The 17,960-nt window shown below is 47.2% G+C and overlaps 1 protein-coding gene across 1 annotated transcript; it reads left to right on the top strand.

Annotated features, from left to right (window-relative positions):
• The first annotated feature begins 8,835 nt into the window (after positions 1-8,835).
• Positions 8,836-9,813, top strand: MC3R (melanocortin 3 receptor). Its single transcript, XM_009093154.1, has one exon. It carries the CDS (start codon positions 8,836-8,838, stop codon positions 9,811-9,813), a length of 978 nt encoding a protein of 325 aa, XP_009091402.1.
• The last annotated feature ends 8,147 nt before the right edge of the window (positions 9,814-17,960 follow it).

Below are 17,960 nucleotides of genomic sequence, written 5' to 3'. Positions count from 1 at the left end.
CCAATGGCTTTTATTAAGTGTTACTTCCTTTTATGCTGAGAACTGAAAGAAACAATAATGATGCTTGGCTTCCTTATGGCAGCTCTGTGGAAAGACCAAAACGCTGTAGAAGCTGCTTGTTTGCTTTTCCTGAGCTGATATTTATGTTCCAGTGCCTTCCTGAAATCACTGAGCCCTGAATACTGCAATGATGATTTATTACTATTGATTATGATGGATTACACTGCATCTGTCAGTTCCCACATAAATTCCATGCTAAATTTAAGGAAGTTTGCCTGAGGAGCTCCACACACAATGCTGAAGGTTCCCAGCAGTGTTTTTATGCACAGCAGCAATTTTAGCCCATCTCCAAACTCCAGCAGGGGCAGCTGCACACTGGGGGGGAGCAGCTCAATGCACAAGATTCCTCTAAAGATAAACAGCATTTTAAACTTCCTCTTTGCTGTCTGTGCTGGTGGAGAGAACTGTGATTAGGAGAGGGAATTGCCAGCAAAGCATTCCTGAGATCAAACCCCAGCCCTGACAAGAACTGCTCAGCAGCTGCAGGGAGAACACACCTGGCTTTGCCCACCTTCCTGCAACATCACAGCCCCGTGTCAGAACCAATGTGGAGACTGAAAGTTCTGAGGAGACACAGCTGGAAGGTGAAACTCTTCACAGTTTGAAAGTTCTTCTCCCCCAAGCAGAGGCAGAGGAGAAAATCAAAAGCTCTGAAGCGTCAATGCAAAGCAGAGTGTTTAAGAAGCAACAGGAATTGAAAAGGTTGGGGGTGGATGATGGGTCTCCTTCCTCTGCTGCTCTAAAAACAGCTTTTTAACAGAAACAGGACAGGCAGCTGAGGGGCCAGGGCAGAGCAGGGGGCACTGGAGCACTCTGAGCCCAGGGTGGGCTCTGGCTCAGCCCCCACAGGTACAAATCCCACCCATCAGTGCCTGAGCTCTGCAGCAGGAATGGGAGAGAAGGATTAGGAAGGAGCTCTCCCAGACCACTCGAGGCACTGGAAATTAAGTGGAAGGTCAATACATGCAGCAATAACCAGGGTTTAATCGTTTGAACCGATTTAAAGTGAGTCTTTGATGGAGTGATAGCTTAACACAGCCAATAATGTAACAGGGCCTGACTAAATCCAGGTCTTCTAAAGAGATATTTAATAAAAGATTCTCTTTCAGTGCCCTCAGTTCTGAGTGCTCCAGATGGAAATTTTTCACTAAACTAGAAAAAGGATTCATGGGAAACACATTTCTTTGACAGCTATCTGAAGCCATTTGGTTAAAATAAAATAACAACTAATTCACTCAGAATCACATTTCTAGTGCTGGCCTGTCCCCCTTAGAATGCTCAGCCTTTGAGGAACCAGGATTTTCTTTTGAAATTAAAGAATCCCAAGGAAGTTCTCTCTCTATGCTGATTACAGCAGCACAGAGCATGTCAGGGTGGGGACACGAGAGGATCCTCTCCCAAAGGGTCTGCAGGGACCTGAGAGGGTCCTTTCCCCCTGCTGCCTGCACGTCCTGCCAGGCCACAGAGTGGGAGCCAGCACTCAATCACAGCAGCTCAGTGGCTGCTCTTGGAGCAAGCATTCCCAATTAATCTGAAGCCCTTAATTACCCCTGCTTTGATCAAGGCTCTGGTGCAATTTCCCTTTCTTTGCATTCCAACAGATGCCAGAGTCAGGAGCTGCAGCAAACACGGGAGAATTCCCTGCAGGATCCAACCACCCTGCAGAGGGGATGGAAATGATGGGGGAAAGGCCTTGGAACCACCCTGGCAGAGCAAGAACTCTTTGTGCCAGGTGAATGATTTGGACCAGCAGTGCAAGTTTTGCTGTAGAAAACATCAACTCTGCTCAGCCTGGCCTGGGACCCTTCCCACCCTGTGCCAGGGCCCCACCACCCTCACAGGGAGGAATTTTCTCCTGATCTCCAACCTAAACCTATTCCCTGGCAGTCTGAAGCCGTTCCCTGTGTGCTGTCCCTCCATCCCTTGGAAAATCCTCCCTCCCCACCTTTCCTGCTGCTCCTTCAGACCCTGCAAGGCCACCCTGAGCTCACCCAGAGCTTCTCCAGGCTGAAGAATCCCAATTCTCTCCTTAAACCTCATGGGTTTCAGGCTGAAAGCACTGGATTCTCCCAGAGTTATTCCCAGAGGTTCTGAGCACCCTTCCCCAGACTTCCTTCCAGCCACAAGCTGTGAGCATCCACTCCAACCTCCTGCTCTCTGTCATCTCTCAGCGACCTCACAGGCCAGAAACTGAATTCCCTGCCTGCTCCCTGAAATTCTACACCCCAAAGGGTTTTCCAATATCAGATAACCCCACGTGGACTCATTGTTTTGTGCTTTTTGTGGAAGTTAAAAAAAAAACCCTGAATCTATGACCAGCATGTTTTTAGTCAACCTAAATATGTGTTTAATAGGCAAAACTCTCTTTTTCATTTCATTCAAGAGTTTTTCCCAAACCTTTGCATACCTAAGAAAAAAACATCATGAAGTAAGTTATTTCAGGTTTAAAAAAATGAGAGCTGAATGGAATGATTCTTTAAATAAATACACAGGTACAGCATGAACTTCATAAACACATTTTTGCCTCTCCCTCAAGCATGAATGTTCCAGCAGGGCAGGAACGCTCTCACAAGGAATTTCAGAGTTGAAAAACAAAGCCTTTCCCTGAAAACGCACCTCACCTGAAAATTACTGCCTCAACCTGTTTTATACAAGGGCCTTTTCTTTTATTTTCCCCCGTGGAAGTGGTGCTGGAACAGAGAAGTCAAAGCTCCTCGTGACTTTATGGGGGTTTGACCTCAGCATTCCTCTTCATTTCCCACCATGGAGATTCCAAAAAGATCTGAACAGAATCCAGCCTGGCAGAAAGAGAGAAACCCTGTCCCAGGAGGTTTTGCTTTTTCTGTTTCCTCAGCCCTGACCTAGCACAGAAATTGTTGGTACTGCAGATCCCTGCAATTTCCATCTGGCCCAATTTTGATTCTGGTTTTAAGCAAGGCAAAAATTGATGCAGGACAGTTTGTGCTGCACTGAACTGGAAGATGCATTAAATGCAAGGGGGGGAAAGAGGGGAGGAGTGTGAGAACAGAAGATGAGAAATTTAAAATTAAAACTTCTGTGAAGCTAAATTCAGGTCGAGGGTGACATCTAGTGATGCTCAGCACAAATTCTGCCCATTTTTGCAGCACCCTCACTCATGAAGCAAATTTAAACTTTGATGTGTTTCACCAGATATGCCATAAAAAAAATATTTTCCCATAAAATGTGAGCTTTAATTTTTTGGGGGGCAACATGAGTCAACTTTTTTATTAATTCAGTATTCTGAATGCATAATGGGAGAATCCATAAAAGGAAAATAAATTAAAGCAGGAACATGGAGGTAGAGAAAATTCATCTGCTCATTACAATGAATAAGTTGGTACCTGAGGTCTGATTAAAGTGTCATTTTTTGCTTCTTTTCTTATTCTTCACTTTTTTGTACGATGCATCTGCAAAGCAGCTTGGCATATAAATAAAGCAAATAATAATTAGCAATGGAGCTCTTAGTAATTGCCTTGAATGATAATGCACAAAGGACTCAGCTGCTGAATTCTGAACAACAGAAATGTTCCCAGCAGCTCTCTGCCCTTGACAGTGGTTCATGGTCAGCATCAAGGAAAGGGACAGCCCACACATGGCCAAAAATAACAATTCTTCATCTACCTGAGCAGCTTCCTTTGGGCTCCTCACTGTGAGCCACAAACAGCAATAGAATCATGGAATCACAGAATCTCTGGGTTGGAAAAGAAATTTAAAGCTCATCTCATTCCATCCCCTGCCATGGGACACCTTCTGCTATCCCAGCTTGCTGCAAGCCCTGTCCAGCCTGGCCTGGAAGAGTTCCAGGCAAAGCCAAAGCACCAATTCACAATTTAATTAATTTTTTCAACTGCTTCAAACTGATTTCCTGCAGAAGTCTCACCCTCTGAAGCTCCCTGGTGATCTCACCTCGTTCATGCTGATGCTGCACCCCAGAGCCAAGAAGTCAAACCCTCAGTGCTCCACTGCCCAGAGGAAGGGGCAGCTCCACAGACCTCCACAGCTCCCCTGTGACACGAGGTGGCACCAGGAACTGCTGGAATTCCAGGCTGTTAAAAAGTGGATCCTAAAGCAACAGCTTGGAAGAGTTTGTGGGTTTGAATGAGAGGAGTCACAAACCAGGGACTGCCAGGGACCATGGGTGGGTTTGAGTGAGAGGAGTCACAAACCAGGGATCCCAGTGACCGTGGGTGGGTTTGAATGAGAGGAGTCACAAACCAGGGATGACAGTGACCGTGGGTGGGTTTGAATGAGAGGAGTCACAAACCAGGGATCCCAGTGACCGTGGTGGGTTTGAGTGAGAGGAGTCACAAACCAGGGATCCCAGTGACCATGATGGGTTTGAATGAGAGGAGTCACAAACAGATGTAACCTTTTCATGACAACCCCTTTCCTTTCCAAGACAATATTCAGAGCAAACAAAACTTTAACCTCAGCTTCTCCTTTTGTGCCACACAGGAAAATGTGCTGTCCAGAAACACCTAACTATAGGATATTATTAGACTCAAAGATGTGTAAATAACCTTGTAAACTTCAAATGGGAATAAAAAGGAGAGAAATGGCAGAATAACTAGTTTTCACTTCTGTTTTCCATAGTAAATTCATGAGAGGTTACATGAATCATATTGGCTTTCCAAATCTATTTTGCTTTCTAAATCAAGGTGGCTCTGTTTCTGACAGAAAATATTCTGTACTGACACCCTGTAGTCTGACATTACTCAAAACAGCTGGCTTACTTTGCAAACTGCAGAACCTGGAAGAAAAACAACTTCTCTAAACCTGAAGAGCATTTAAATCCCATTTTATTGTTGAGGAGCAACATTGTGGAGTGCAGCAAATTCCTTGTCATCCCCAAACCATAACAAATAACCAGCCTCTCTCTGTCCTGGAAGTCACTGGCAGAAACAATGCAGATAAAAGCACCAAAGTTGGATTTTTTATAACCATAGGACACACAAAAAGAAAGGCAGAAGTTAGACCTAACTGGTAAATAAAATCAAAGGATTGGGTCTGGTTGTGGGGCTTTTTTCTGTCCTTCTTGTCTGGAAAGCAGCAACACTGCACTGCAAGTGCTGCAACAAATTGAGGAGCTTTGAGCATTAGCAGAACAATTTGTCCCAATGTCCATCCACCCACAGCACCCTCAGCTCAGTAAAATCATCTTTAAAGCTTGCCAGCCTCCAAAACCCTTCCGTTCTCTCTGGTCCAGGAACGAGCAGCAGCAGCAGTGGGGTTTGCAAATGCCAAATCCACCCCTGCCTCAGCCCCAGCAGCACAGGGCAAGGAGATTTGTGAAGCTTCCAGGGAGATGAGGAAGGCATTCCAGGGATATTTGGCCCTGGTGGAGCTGAAGAGCAGAATGCAGCTGGATCAATCACGTCTGTTTGTCTGTCACTCTGCAAATGAGAGAACAGAACTGACTCTGAGCATTATTATTATTCCCTTTCACACGAGAAGCACCTGCAGGTGCTGGTGAGTGTTTTGCAATCAGCTCTGCTTTGTCTCCTCTTACCCAGGGATGAGGAGGAAAATTGTCCAAAATGTCCCAAAGTTGAGGCTGTTTAAATTAACCTTTTAACTGGCTGAAATTGCAGAGATCTTCATCTGAAAGCCCCCTCATTGCAATCAGGATCTCGTGCTCCTTCTCCTCACTAATGGCAGTTTGGCAGGGCTGAAGGAAAATTCAGTGGATAACATCCCAAGGGATGCAAACTCCCAGGGCTTGGCTGCAGCAGGGATTCAGCTCCTTGGGTGAGGGGAGGATTTACTCTGCCAGCAAGGAGGTGCAGACAAATTTAACTTCCTCTGACCTCAGCTGATGTCAGATTCATTCTTGCCTCAGACTGAAAAAGAACATTATTAGCTGTGGGCATGACTGGGAGCTGCAGGAACTGCAACTTCCTGGAGGAAGACCATGGAAATCTTTCCATTATTGCACCCAGTACCTGGTATTGCAAGTGATCCTGAAGCTGTGACTCTGACAGGACAAAAACTGCTCTTGGAAAGCTCTTACCTCAAGCCAGTGAAGACAAACACAGCATTTCACTAGACAGAACTTATCCACCTGTGTCTGTTTCCTCACCTGCCAGGTTCCTGTGAGGCTCCTAAGTCCAGATTTTTTTGAGTTTAAAGGAAATTAGAGGATAATAAGCAGATATTTTCTCCCGTGCAGCATGGGAGAAAATATCTGCTTATTATCCTCTAATTTCCTTTAAAATCTCCCCTTCTGTCTGGCAGAAACTATTGTTAAAAAGAGTGAAAATAAAGGAAATTGATACACATTTATCAGCATCATCAGCCCAGTCCCATGTCAAGCATTAAACAAGATTTTTCATTCAGCAACATCCCAGGGGAATTCTCTTAGGAAATTCCATGATCCACGTTTGGCAGTAAATGTTACTTTCTCTGTACCTTTCCCTGAGGATTAAATAGTTTCACTAGTGAAGAAACAACTGAGCAATAACAGCATTAAAAAAAAAAAAAAAATCAGCCTTGCATTTAACTGCTTTGTAAAACATGGCAGAGGGTTTTGGTTTTTACCTGGGAAAATTGTTCATTTCATAAACCAGCCAAACCTTTGCTTTGCCTTCATCACAGCCAATATTTCATTAACTGTGCAGACATCCTCTTATTTACAGCTGATTTTTCTTAGAAAAGGAGTTATTTTAGGACAGAACACGAATGAGAGTAATGTAAGAGACATCACAATAAATCTAATTTCCACACTTCACCCCCTGCATCTCTGTGGGCTCAGGGCAGGCTGCCCTGACCTTTTTTTAAGGGCTGCTCAGGATTCTTTAAGGGATCCATCTGCTGTGGCTGAAGCACACAAAACTTTCATTAGAGATTCTTGGGCCAGAAAATAATTCCAAGTTTGGGAGCCTCAGCCAGTGAAGGGCAGCGCTGGGGTGGGCAGAGAAGCAGAGATGGTGGCAGGGCTGGGTCAGAGGCTGCTGCTGAAGGGAAGGTCTGGCAGTGACAAATCCAGCTTTGTGCTCAGGAACTCTCATGTTTCTGGCCAGGAAAGGAATGGGAGTTGGGTCCTGCCCATCCCTGGCAGGGGCACAGGTCAGTAGCCCCAAACACAGACCAGCACAGAGGCATTTGCCCCTGGACACACTCTAAAAGGGTGAGGCTGCTGGTAAATATTATTAGACGAGAATACAAAATATTTTGTGACAGATCATGGAAGTTTTCCAGAGCTGAGCAGAGAAATCTTTTAATAAGGAGAATACAAAATATTTAGTGACATTTCGGATCACAGAGGTTTTCCAGAGCTGAGCAGAGAATCCTTTTGGAAATCAGGGCTGCCACGTTGCTGTCCTTGGTGCAGACACAGCCTCTCCCCCTCTCAGCACTGCCCTCAGAGCCAGTGTGAGTTTGCTGTCACACAGGAGGCTCCAGCCCACTATTTTTAGTGCTTAATGGCAAAGCTGATGGTGCCATTAATCCACTTGGGTGTACAACATTCAATTTCCACTTCAAATTGCACCTCAGTGCAAATGGTAGCTTGTCCTGCTGTCACATACATTAAGAAATTCATGATGCAACACATTTAATGACTTCCTATCCCAGCATATTACCTGTGCAACGTGGTGAGCAAATCCCCAGCTATTCATCCTCTTAAAACTACTGCACTGGACACTGTCCTTGTAAATCTGTCACCTGGAGGTTAAATTTGGGAAGTGTTCCCTCTTGGTATTGAATTACGGGTGCAAGGCAGTAATTCTGTGAGCCCACAATGAAACTGGGAGAGATTTGTGACTTTTTAAAGCTGACAGACCTGCTACAGAAGCCCCAGACATTAATATAAGTGACATTGCACTTGATTCCAAAGTGTTTCTGCAAAAACACGAGGTGGGAGGAGTTTAGACATCAGCAAGTGCTTTTGAAAAATCAAACTAAGAAAATTGCACCGCGGAAATATCCAAGGAATGGAGTGCAAGGGAAATCTACCTTATGCTTGCCTGCTCACATGAGATAAATGAAAATCTCCTCAAGTCCTGCAGAGGTTTAAATGGCCACAGTCCCAGTTTAGACCAGTCCTAGTGGCCCCCCGAAGGTGCACGGAGGGCGTACGAGCATCCTGCCTGCCCAGAACCCTCCCCCGGAGCAGGCAGAAAGTTTTTCGGGATGAAAAGCCCATTTTCCAGAGGGATTTTCCGGCAGATCCAGGCTGCTCGGTCTCTGCAGAGGGCGCCAGACAGTTTGGGATGCGCGGGATGCTGCTCCAGGTGCTCCAGCTGTCACTCACCAAGGTGCTCGCTCTCCAATGGCCAATGCTCCGCTCGCAGGCTGAAGTAGGAGTTGGTTTTTCTTTCTTGCATGTATAAATCCCTTAGTTCTCGTCTCTTTTCTTCCCACTGAAATAGCAACAGATGCTTGGCTGAGCTGCAGCACGCTGGCAGCCCAGCTGCCCCGGCAGACGGGGAAACTCCCTGCTTTTCATCACCAGGAGAGCTGAGCCCAGCAATGTCCTGCTGCAGATTCCTCCCTGCAGACAAAACTGTTTGCTGCCTGCAGGCTGGGGAGCTCACTTTCTTCTGAAGGCAAGAGCAGCCTGGCATAGAATCCACTGTAAATGCAGATTGTTTGATGTTTGCCCTTGTCCAAGTGACTAAAGCCCTGCTTGGTCGCACCCCCTATGCACAGCAGCAGCTTGGAAGGACTTGTTTCCCTTTTCTGCTTTTTATTCTCTTTTTAACCTGTGCTGCCTCAGGTGCCCGGTCAGTGGCGAGCTCAGCTGCTGTGCTGACAATGAACACCACACGCTTTGCATTCTCCTTCCAGCCCCTGCTGCTGAACACCACCGAGGACTCCAGCGACTCCAGCCCCGCCAACCGGAGCGGCGACGGCTTCTGCGAGCAGGTCTTCATCAAAGCCGAGGTCTTCTTGACTTTGGGCATCATCAGCCTGCTGGAGAACATCCTTGTCATCCTGGCAGTGCTGAAGAACGGGAACCTGCACTCTCCCATGTACTTCTTCCTCTGCAGCCTGGCTGTGGCAGACATGCTGGTGAGCATGTCCAACGCCCTGGAGACCGTCATGATCGCCATCCTCAGCAACGGCTACCTGGTCATCGACGACCACTTCATCCAGCACATGGACAATGTGTTTGACTCAATGATTTGTATTTCTCTGGTAGCCTCCATTTGCAACCTCTTGGTCATAGCCATCGACAGGTACATCACTATTTTCTATGCCCTCCGTTACCACAGCATCATGACGGTGAAGAAAGCCCTGACCCTCATTGTGCTCATTTGGGTGGCGTGCATCATCTGTGGCATCATTTTCATTGCCTACTCGGAGAGCAAAACTGTCATTGTGTGTCTCATCACCATGTTCTTCACCATGCTGCTGCTGATGGCCTCCCTGTACGTGCACATGTTCCTGTTTGCCCGCCTGCACGTCAAGCGCATCGCGGCGCTGCCCGTCGAGGGCGTGCCCCCCCAGCGCACCTGCATGAAGGGGGCCGTCACCATCACCATCCTCCTGGGGGTCTTCATCGTCTGCTGGGCGCCTTTCTTCCTCCACCTCATCCTCATCATCTCCTGCCCCTTGAACCCCTACTGCATCTGCTACACGGCGCACTTCAACACCTACCTGGTGCTGATCATGTGCAACTCGGTCATTGACCCGCTCATTTACGCCTTCAGGAGCCTGGAGATGAGGAAGACTTTCAAAGAAATCGTGTGTTGCTGCTATGGCATGAGTGTGGGACAGTGCATGCTGTAGACACCTGCTTTTGGGTGTAAAAAGCACGCCATAGGTGTATAAATATAAATATATTTATGTATATGTTGAGGTACAGAGCAGCTCACTTTAAATGCAGTGCCTGAAGGAAGGGTGCAGGAAAGACAAAAGCCTCCTACATGATGCCTTGTTTCCTACTTTTTAGAGTGAAAACCAGCTTCAACTGAATTATTTGAAGTTTTTTAAATGGTTATAATGGAAGGAAATCCACAGTGGCTTACAAAACAGCTTCAAAAACTTGCTGGGAAAAAGGAATCCTGAGAGGGAATGCCACTTTCTAGAGACTGAGATAACATTCCCTCTAGCATTCGTTTGTGCCTGCTGCTTTATCTCCGTGCCACTGCCATCAAGTCAGTGTTTTCTAAAAGATTGCATTAGTAACCCCTGTGGAAAGCTATTTTTCCAGACACCAACAGGTAACAGCATTGTTCTACACCCACCTTTTAATGAAAGAATAGATTGACATTTTTGCTGCTTGCCATAAAGCAGCCTGAGTACAATTTTCAGAGGGTGAAAGCAAACACTTCTCTGAAATCAGTTATCACTACAGTGTCAGTGACAGCCTGGCTTCAACAGCTGCCTGGTAGGATTGGCTCATGTGAAGGCTTTTGCATTATTTATTGTGATATAACAGTATTACACCCCTGAATTTTTGATTATTTTTTTAAAGCTGGAACGCCCTGATCAATGTAGTAATTGCTATGTTTGTAAAAACTCATAGAAGCCTCCTTTTGATAAATCCTCACTAATGAGATCCACAGATCTGAACAGCAGAAAGAGCTAAAATGCAAAATACTTTGAATGCAGCTTTGTGTAAGAGCTGCAGGGAGTCCTTAGAGATATCCACCTCTAAGTTCAGCAGCTGGAAGGAGTCAGATGAGTGTGGCAGAGAGGACTTTATGCACTGAGAACTAAATCCCCTGGGGCAGGACAATCTGAATGTCCTTCCTTCAGCTCTAGCCTGCACTCAGGGGCACAGGAGAGCACCAGGGCTGTCTGCCACCCTCTGCAACCCCCTGGGTGTCAGTGGCACACAAACCAAGCACCTGCAGCTACACCAGCTCAGTCTTTGCCTCTGCTTTCTGCAAGAGCAAACCCTGCAGGTGGCCTTCAACCAGCTCACTGTCACCAAGAGGGGCTGCTGCACACAGGGGCACGGGCAGTGGCACCACCAGTGCCAGGCTGGGAGCACCCTGAGCCATCCTGAGGGCTGCTTGGCACCTTTCTGGTACCTCAGAGTTCTCTGATGCTTTCAAACATCTCCAAGATCTCATTTAACTTAAAACTCTCTGGTTTATTCCTTCGTATTTTGGGTGGAGTTGCTGGGTTGATTTTTTTTTTTTATTTTTCCCCTGGGACTGCCCTCTGCCAGGTGAGAATCAGTTCATGCACCCAGAGCTTCCCCAGCTCCTGTGTGCCCAGTTCTGCCCCACACTGGTGCTGGTGTTTCAGTGCCAGTGGCTCCAGACCCAGCCCTGCTGCCTGTGGGGTGTCACATTTCCTACTCTGCACCTCCTGGCCTGTGTTTGATCTCAGCATCCCCAGGAACAGCCCCATTTTCCAGTCTTACAGGCTGGATAATCCTCCTGGGGCCAAGAACCAGCTCTCCCAGTGCTCCAGCCACAAACCAACTCACATTCCCTATTCCTCCTGCCCTCTGATCACACCCAAAATTCCCTAATTGAGTTCTCACTTCCTCTCATAATCACATCCTCCAGACTTCCCCTTTTCCAGCACTCCCTCTCATCCAACACTTACCTAATCCTATAACCCTTCATTTTAGAAAGGTTAAATTAAAATCATTAAAAAAGCAAAACCTCACAGTGGAGCAGAGCAGGCACAAATGGAAATTCTCCCTGTTTCAAGAAGAGACCAAAGACAATCCCATGAGTGGCAAAGCCAAATGCTTTCAGCTTTGTGTGTGTGTCACCCAGCCCAGCTCAGCAGCACCCAGCTGTGTCCTGCTGGCCCAGCCTGTCTCACCTTGCAGCAGCTGCTGTGGCACAGGGAGGTGAAATCAGCATGGGCAACCACAAAACATTTGTGGTGTGCAAAGACCGTGCCCACCTGTTGTAAAAAACCTCTGCTTTTTCTCAGTGTTTTTCTGTATCCCTACACTCTGGAGCATGGTTTGCCACGATGTTCTGCCTCAGGTTGTTGTGTATTTAGCTCTTGTTGCACCTGGTGTCCTCCTCATTTCTCTGATGTCCTACTTGTTTCTCTTTTAGAAGCAATTTTAGCAGGACTGATTCATACAGTGCTTTGCCTCTGAGCAAAACCTACTCTGCTGAATAAAATCTGGAGAGATCACTGAGAATCCTGTTTGTTTCTGCCAGAGCACCACACCACAGCAAACCAGGCTGGGGGCTCACAGACTGAACAGAGTCTGACACTGGGCAAGAGCCTCTTAACTCAGAGAATCCTGGAATGGTTTGGGCTGGAAGGGACCTTTGTCAGCCAGTGCCACCCCTGCCATGGGCAGGGACACCTCCCCCTGCCCCAGGCTGCTCCTGGCCTGGAACTCTCCACTCTGCACACAGAGCTCCACAAAAATGAAGAGAAAAAGCCAAATTCTCAGTGCAAACATGACAGGAAGAGAATCCATAAAACCCCTCAAAGATCCCTGACCCCTCGTGGCACCAGGGTACCCAGGAGGTGGGGCTGGGTCTGTTCAGGGGCACCCCTCAGCTCTGAGCCCTGCTCTGCATTCTGTGGGCACTGATGGAGCCAGGGCTGGTGGGAGGGGAAAGAGGGAAGGGCCCTGGGGCTGAACCCCAAAAGAGCTCTTAGAGAGGGAATGCTCACAGCTCCAGAGCCAGGGGGGAAGGAAAGGGAAGGGAAAATGGGAAAGGGAAAGGGAAAGGGAAAGGGAACGTAAAGGTAAAGGGACAGGCAGAACTGTCCCTGTCGCCAGGGACAAGGCCTTTCCCTTACCACTTGCCCTGTCCATGTCCCGTGCATGCCCTTACGTTGCACCTTCACGTTCCCTGTCCGTCCGCCCTTCCCTGCTCAATGGGCCCGGCCGTCCCTTTGCCAGGTAACGTCCGCCCTTCCGGCTTCCCTTTCCTTCCATCCGGCCTGACAGGAAGCCTGGAATGGCGAGGAATGAACAGGCTGCCCTGCCATCCAGTGACGACCGACCACAACCTCAGCTCTCCATGTTGATGAGAGGGGAGCCCTGAAGTGGTGCTCAGCCCCTCCAGGGACAGAGGTCCAGCAGGATCCATCCAGGAGACACAGAGCCAGGGGCAGTGCCCAGCCCAGTCCCACTGCCCAGCCCTGCACCCTCGGGCTGTGCACACAGCAACCAAACCCAGCCTGGGCAGGGCAGGGCAGGGCAGGGCAGGGCCCCTCTCACCTGCTGCAACCAGAGCAGCATTCCAGCTGGGAATCTGCCCCTCAGCAAGGCTGCAGTGAAATGCCACCACTGCTACACCAGCATACAATCTGCTCATAATAAGAAATGTTTCTTCCTTGAGGAGGGTGCTGGGCTGAGCAAGATATGGGCAGTTTCCCCCTGGTTGGTCTAAGAAATGGCAGGCTAAATTATGTATTTTGCATCTAAAGGTATCATTATTATGGATTTATTGAGTCAGTTTTTCTGCAGGAAAATCAAGAAGTTCACAGACACTGTAGGATTACCATTTGCTCAAAGACATGCTAAGAAATCCTCATGTATTTAAGACAAATATTTGAATTGCCAGGAAGATGAGTTATCCTGCTAAATCAACTCAACACAGCATATTCTGCCAATTACAGACAGATTTGTTTCTTTCACATTAAATTCAGCACTGTGCAGGCAATTTCCCCATCAATAAGTGCCTAAATATTTTATAATTGACAGCATTTGTATTAATGGGCAAAGAACCAAGTCAGGCACAGAGCTCTGCAGTCAAACAAGGTCATTGCTCAGGCCATTGGTACAAACACTGCATTGCTCTGAAATAAGGAGTTTCTGTTTGTTGAGGCCCTGGTGGGGACCAGGGTTTGCTGCTTGGGAGGAACCCACAAATGGGGTGTCACAAGAGACACTGGCAACCCCTTGGCTGTGTGCAGCCCAGTGTCAGCTCCAGAGCCCTGGCACAGCACGAGGGACACCAGGGGACCTGGGCACTGAGAGCCAGCAGGGGCACAGCAGCTGTTCCACAGCTCCCTGGCCCCGCATCCAAGGAGAAAATCCACTCCTATGGGATGATTCAAGTCTGCAAAGTGAAATAGAGGGAGTTAAATGGGATATTGGGAGGGAATTCTGCCCTGTGAGGGTGCTGAGCCCTGGCACAGGTGCCCAGAGAAGCTGGGGCTGCCCCTGGATCCCTGGCAGTGCTGAAAGACAGGACTGGGAGCAGCCTGGGACAGTGGGAGGTGTCCCTGCCATGGCAGGGGTGGCACTGGGTGGGATTTGAGGTCCCTCCCAACCCAAAGCATTCCATGATCCCCCAGCCCTGCCTGCAGCCAGGAATGGGAGCACACCACGAGCTCCTCCTGGCAGTGCCATGCTCATCTCCTCAGGGTGAGCACCTCAAAGGAAAGGTCAGGTAAAAAAGAGAGGCAAGAGAAGGCTGGGTGGGGACAGAGTGTGGGCAGGGGTGCAAAGCAGCCCTGGGTGCAGGTGGTGATGTTTGGGATGTGGGAGAGGGCCAGGCCTGAGGGTGAATAGCTTTGGTGCCAATCAGGGCACAAGAAGTGTGAAATCAAGAGTCTGCAGCTAACTGGGACAGAGACCATCCTGGTTCCTGTCTGGTCTCACAAAGCCTGCACGTTACTCCTGACTTCAGCCTCCAAAGAACCTCTTCACAAAGCCCCTGTCTCCCAAAGTGAGCCTGAGCTTATTCTTCACTTGGGCAAAACACCAGACCTTGTACTCACAGCCTTATGTGCTACTTGTGGGGAAGTTTGACTTTAGTAATCTTAAAATTGCACAGCATGTACTTGGAAAGGTCTAAATCTAAATCAAGGACTCGTAATTTCAGGGTTTGAAATGGTACAGGGACAGTAAATTAATGTCATCTTTCATTTTCAAATTTCTCTGCTTGAAAGGAGCTGACTTGGGGAATCCAAAACTTTTGGCAAAACAAAACAGAAAGGAGGCAGGACCATGAAACAGCAGTAAAATTGTTTTTAAGAAAGTAATTAATGTGTTTGAACATCCAGCTTGGCGCACAAAACTTAACCCAAACACTTCACTGCTGCCACCAGAGAGGGAGCTGCGTTGTCTCTGAGTTTCTGTAACAGCCCATCCATTCCCTCTGAAGGACAGCTGTGTGTCTCAGGGAAAGCTGGGGCTATTTAAAACCACAGATCCAGGCAGAACACCAACCCCTGCTTTGTGCTGTGACCTCAACATCCAGCTCCAGGGGAAGGCAGCAGCACAAAGGGACACAATGCCCACCAGTGAGCACCAAGGCAGTGCTACAGGTCTTTTTTTTAAAAGCAGAATCAGCTGCAGGTCTCCAAAATCAGTTTTCCTCTCGGGTTTGTTTAAGCTGACAGGGACACCAACAGAACAGGGCTGGGAGAGGCTGCTCTGGGTCTCTGGCTGCCACTCTGTGCCCCCTCCAGCCACACCCCAGAGCTCTGGGCAGGCTCTCAGCTCTCTCCCTTCTCCTCTGCACTCCTCAAATTGTTGTGACTCAGATGAAACTCAACAGATAAATAATTTCCCCAGTGTTTCCCTGTTTAATGCTGGGAGAAGTCTAAAAAAAACCCCAATAATCCATGTGTAACGTGGCCCAAACCTGCCATGCCATAAATAAACCTGCAGCTGTGTGGCTCCAGCTGCTGGGATGCCATTCCTGTTCCCAAAAAAATGCAGATGTGTGCCCAGGAGCAGCTCTGAGCAACTTCCTCTTGGCAAATCCACTTTGGAGAGGCCAGAAGTAAACATTTAAAATCCACTCAGGTAAAAGCAATCAGCCCACAGGGGATTCTCCATGAAACCAAAGCAGCTCCCTTTGATTAAAATGAGAAGCAGCAGAAGAATGTGCACTGAGGCACAAGTGAACAGCTCCTGTGGAATCAGGAATTGTATTTGCAGACAAAGGGACAGTTGCATATTTCAGTGGTAACAAGCTTTTACTAATGAGCCATTGTTCTCTTTGGCTACCTGCATTTAGATAAAAAGCCACGGGGGTTTTGCTTTTCACTAAGCAAGAGAAGTTGAAACTGAAATTATTTCCAGCTGAGAACAAGTACAAGTGGACTTGGGGGTGTAATAACAGTGCAAGCATTGTTTCCATCCCTAGTTCATGGAATTTGGCCTTTCTGGGGATGAGCTGAGATGCAATTTGATAAGCCTACCCTATTGTGATTGCCCAAAATCCACAGACTCTTTTGTTCTTAACACAAATCTCTTTAAAACTGGGGCCAGACATCATAAATTCTGTTACAAAGATAACAAGTACCACACCCTAGATTTTAAATCACAAGCTGCAAAAATGGGAATGACATTGGAAACAAGCAAATTATCATAGAACAGCACATTTTAATCCAGAAATAAAGGAGTGTAGTTCTTTCTTTTTCAGAATTTCTGTGAGTGGGCAATAAACAGCTACAAAATCTATTGAATTTAACCAGGCCTAGGTGGAATCAGACAGGGCACACATAAGTGACCAAATATTCTTTTTAAAAACCAATTCACCAAGCAGAAAAGACGTGATGTTCTCCAAGTTTCAATTCATTGCTTTCTTTTCTCATATCATATTACCTAACTTGGTTTGGAATTGATTTCTACCTTCTCTGGCTGTTTATTTGGCAGCTTCACCAGGAGCTGACACACCACTGTGACTTCTCCTCGTGAAGGGTTTTTTCTCTTGTATTAAAGCACCTCCTTTGCTGCCTGAAGCAAAAGCTGCAGCAGCTGCACTTCCCCTGCTCAGCTATGTCCAAGGCAAACACAGAAATGAGGCAAGGGGACATTTGCCTCCACTCTGTTCCCTTAGCAAGAAGATTTTATATTATTTTATCAACCACTGCTCGTTCCCAAAAGGAAATCCTCCAAAAGATTCCAGAAAATTCTGCCCTGTGGCTTTGGCCTTTCTGTTTTGGTGTTGTGAATTTGTGTTAGCTAAAAACATATTGTACTTGTAAGGGTTAAATGACAGATAAGCCAATAATCCTTTAAAACCTAAAATACAGACATTTAAAGCACCCAAGACCAAATAACAAATTTCCATAACAAATAACAATTTTCTTTTTCTTCAAATAACAAAAAAAATTGTTCTAACAGGTGTCTCAGTTCTGTGTGATAGCACAAGCACAGTGAAAATCAATGCTCTCCTTCAAAATGGAGCTCATTATTTCTCAGGCAGGGTGGATTTTAAATATCATCTTTTGACCTACGTGCAGCTCCTCACCAGAATCTAAGAGCTGTTAAATTACTGACAGGCTGAACCAAGGAGAAATATTCAAGCCCAGCTCAATTATTATGTGCAAAGCAATATGTGAAGAGGTGTTGGGTTTCCCACTGGGCACCTCAGGTTTGCTTTTCTCCAGGGAAGCTGCAGAAAGGGCTTGGCTTTCCTCTGGTGGATGCCATGCAGACCAAAATGGGACTTAAGTGGTACCATGGACAGAAGCATCTCTTGCCTCCCTCCCTGCTGGTGCTGAAGGAACAGGATTTGTGATTTAGCCACCAAAACCTGCTGCTCAGGAGTGCCCATCCTGCAAGGGGAGATATCAGAGAATGTGCAGGGGACCCCACGCCTTCATCAAAGTCAAATGATGGAACTGGAAACGATGGCAGGGAGGACATTTAGCCCAGGGAACAGCATTTTCAAGAGACAGCTCTGGGAGCAGAATTCCCTGGGAGAGCTGGAGCTGTGTGACAGTTTTGTGCTTTGTTTTCTTAAATGCTGTCCCTCTGGAAGTTCTCCCTAATGAAAAATTATTCAGCTATCCTGAAGTAATGCTTTCCTTTTAATGTGATAATTACTACCAATTTGTTTTCTAACTGCTGAGCAGAAAAGGCAAATAACTTCTGAGGCATATGCACAAATATTGCCATTTGGAAAATTAAATCACTGCTGGACTGCCCCCTTCCTTGCTCTGCAGGGAGCTGGAATGAGCAGGACGTGCAACACAAGGCCTAATGTTACTTTTTCTGAAGAGATGAGTACATCTGGCCAGCTCTG

This window comes from Serinus canaria, chromosome 20 (genome assembly GCF_022539315.1).
Source record: "Serinus canaria isolate serCan28SL12 chromosome 20, serCan2020, whole genome shotgun sequence".
NCBI classification, from domain to species: domain Eukaryota; kingdom Metazoa; phylum Chordata; class Aves; order Passeriformes; family Fringillidae; genus Serinus; species Serinus canaria.
Note: the sequence above shows the minus strand (reverse complement) of the source record. Positions and strands in the feature narration are given on the sequence as shown.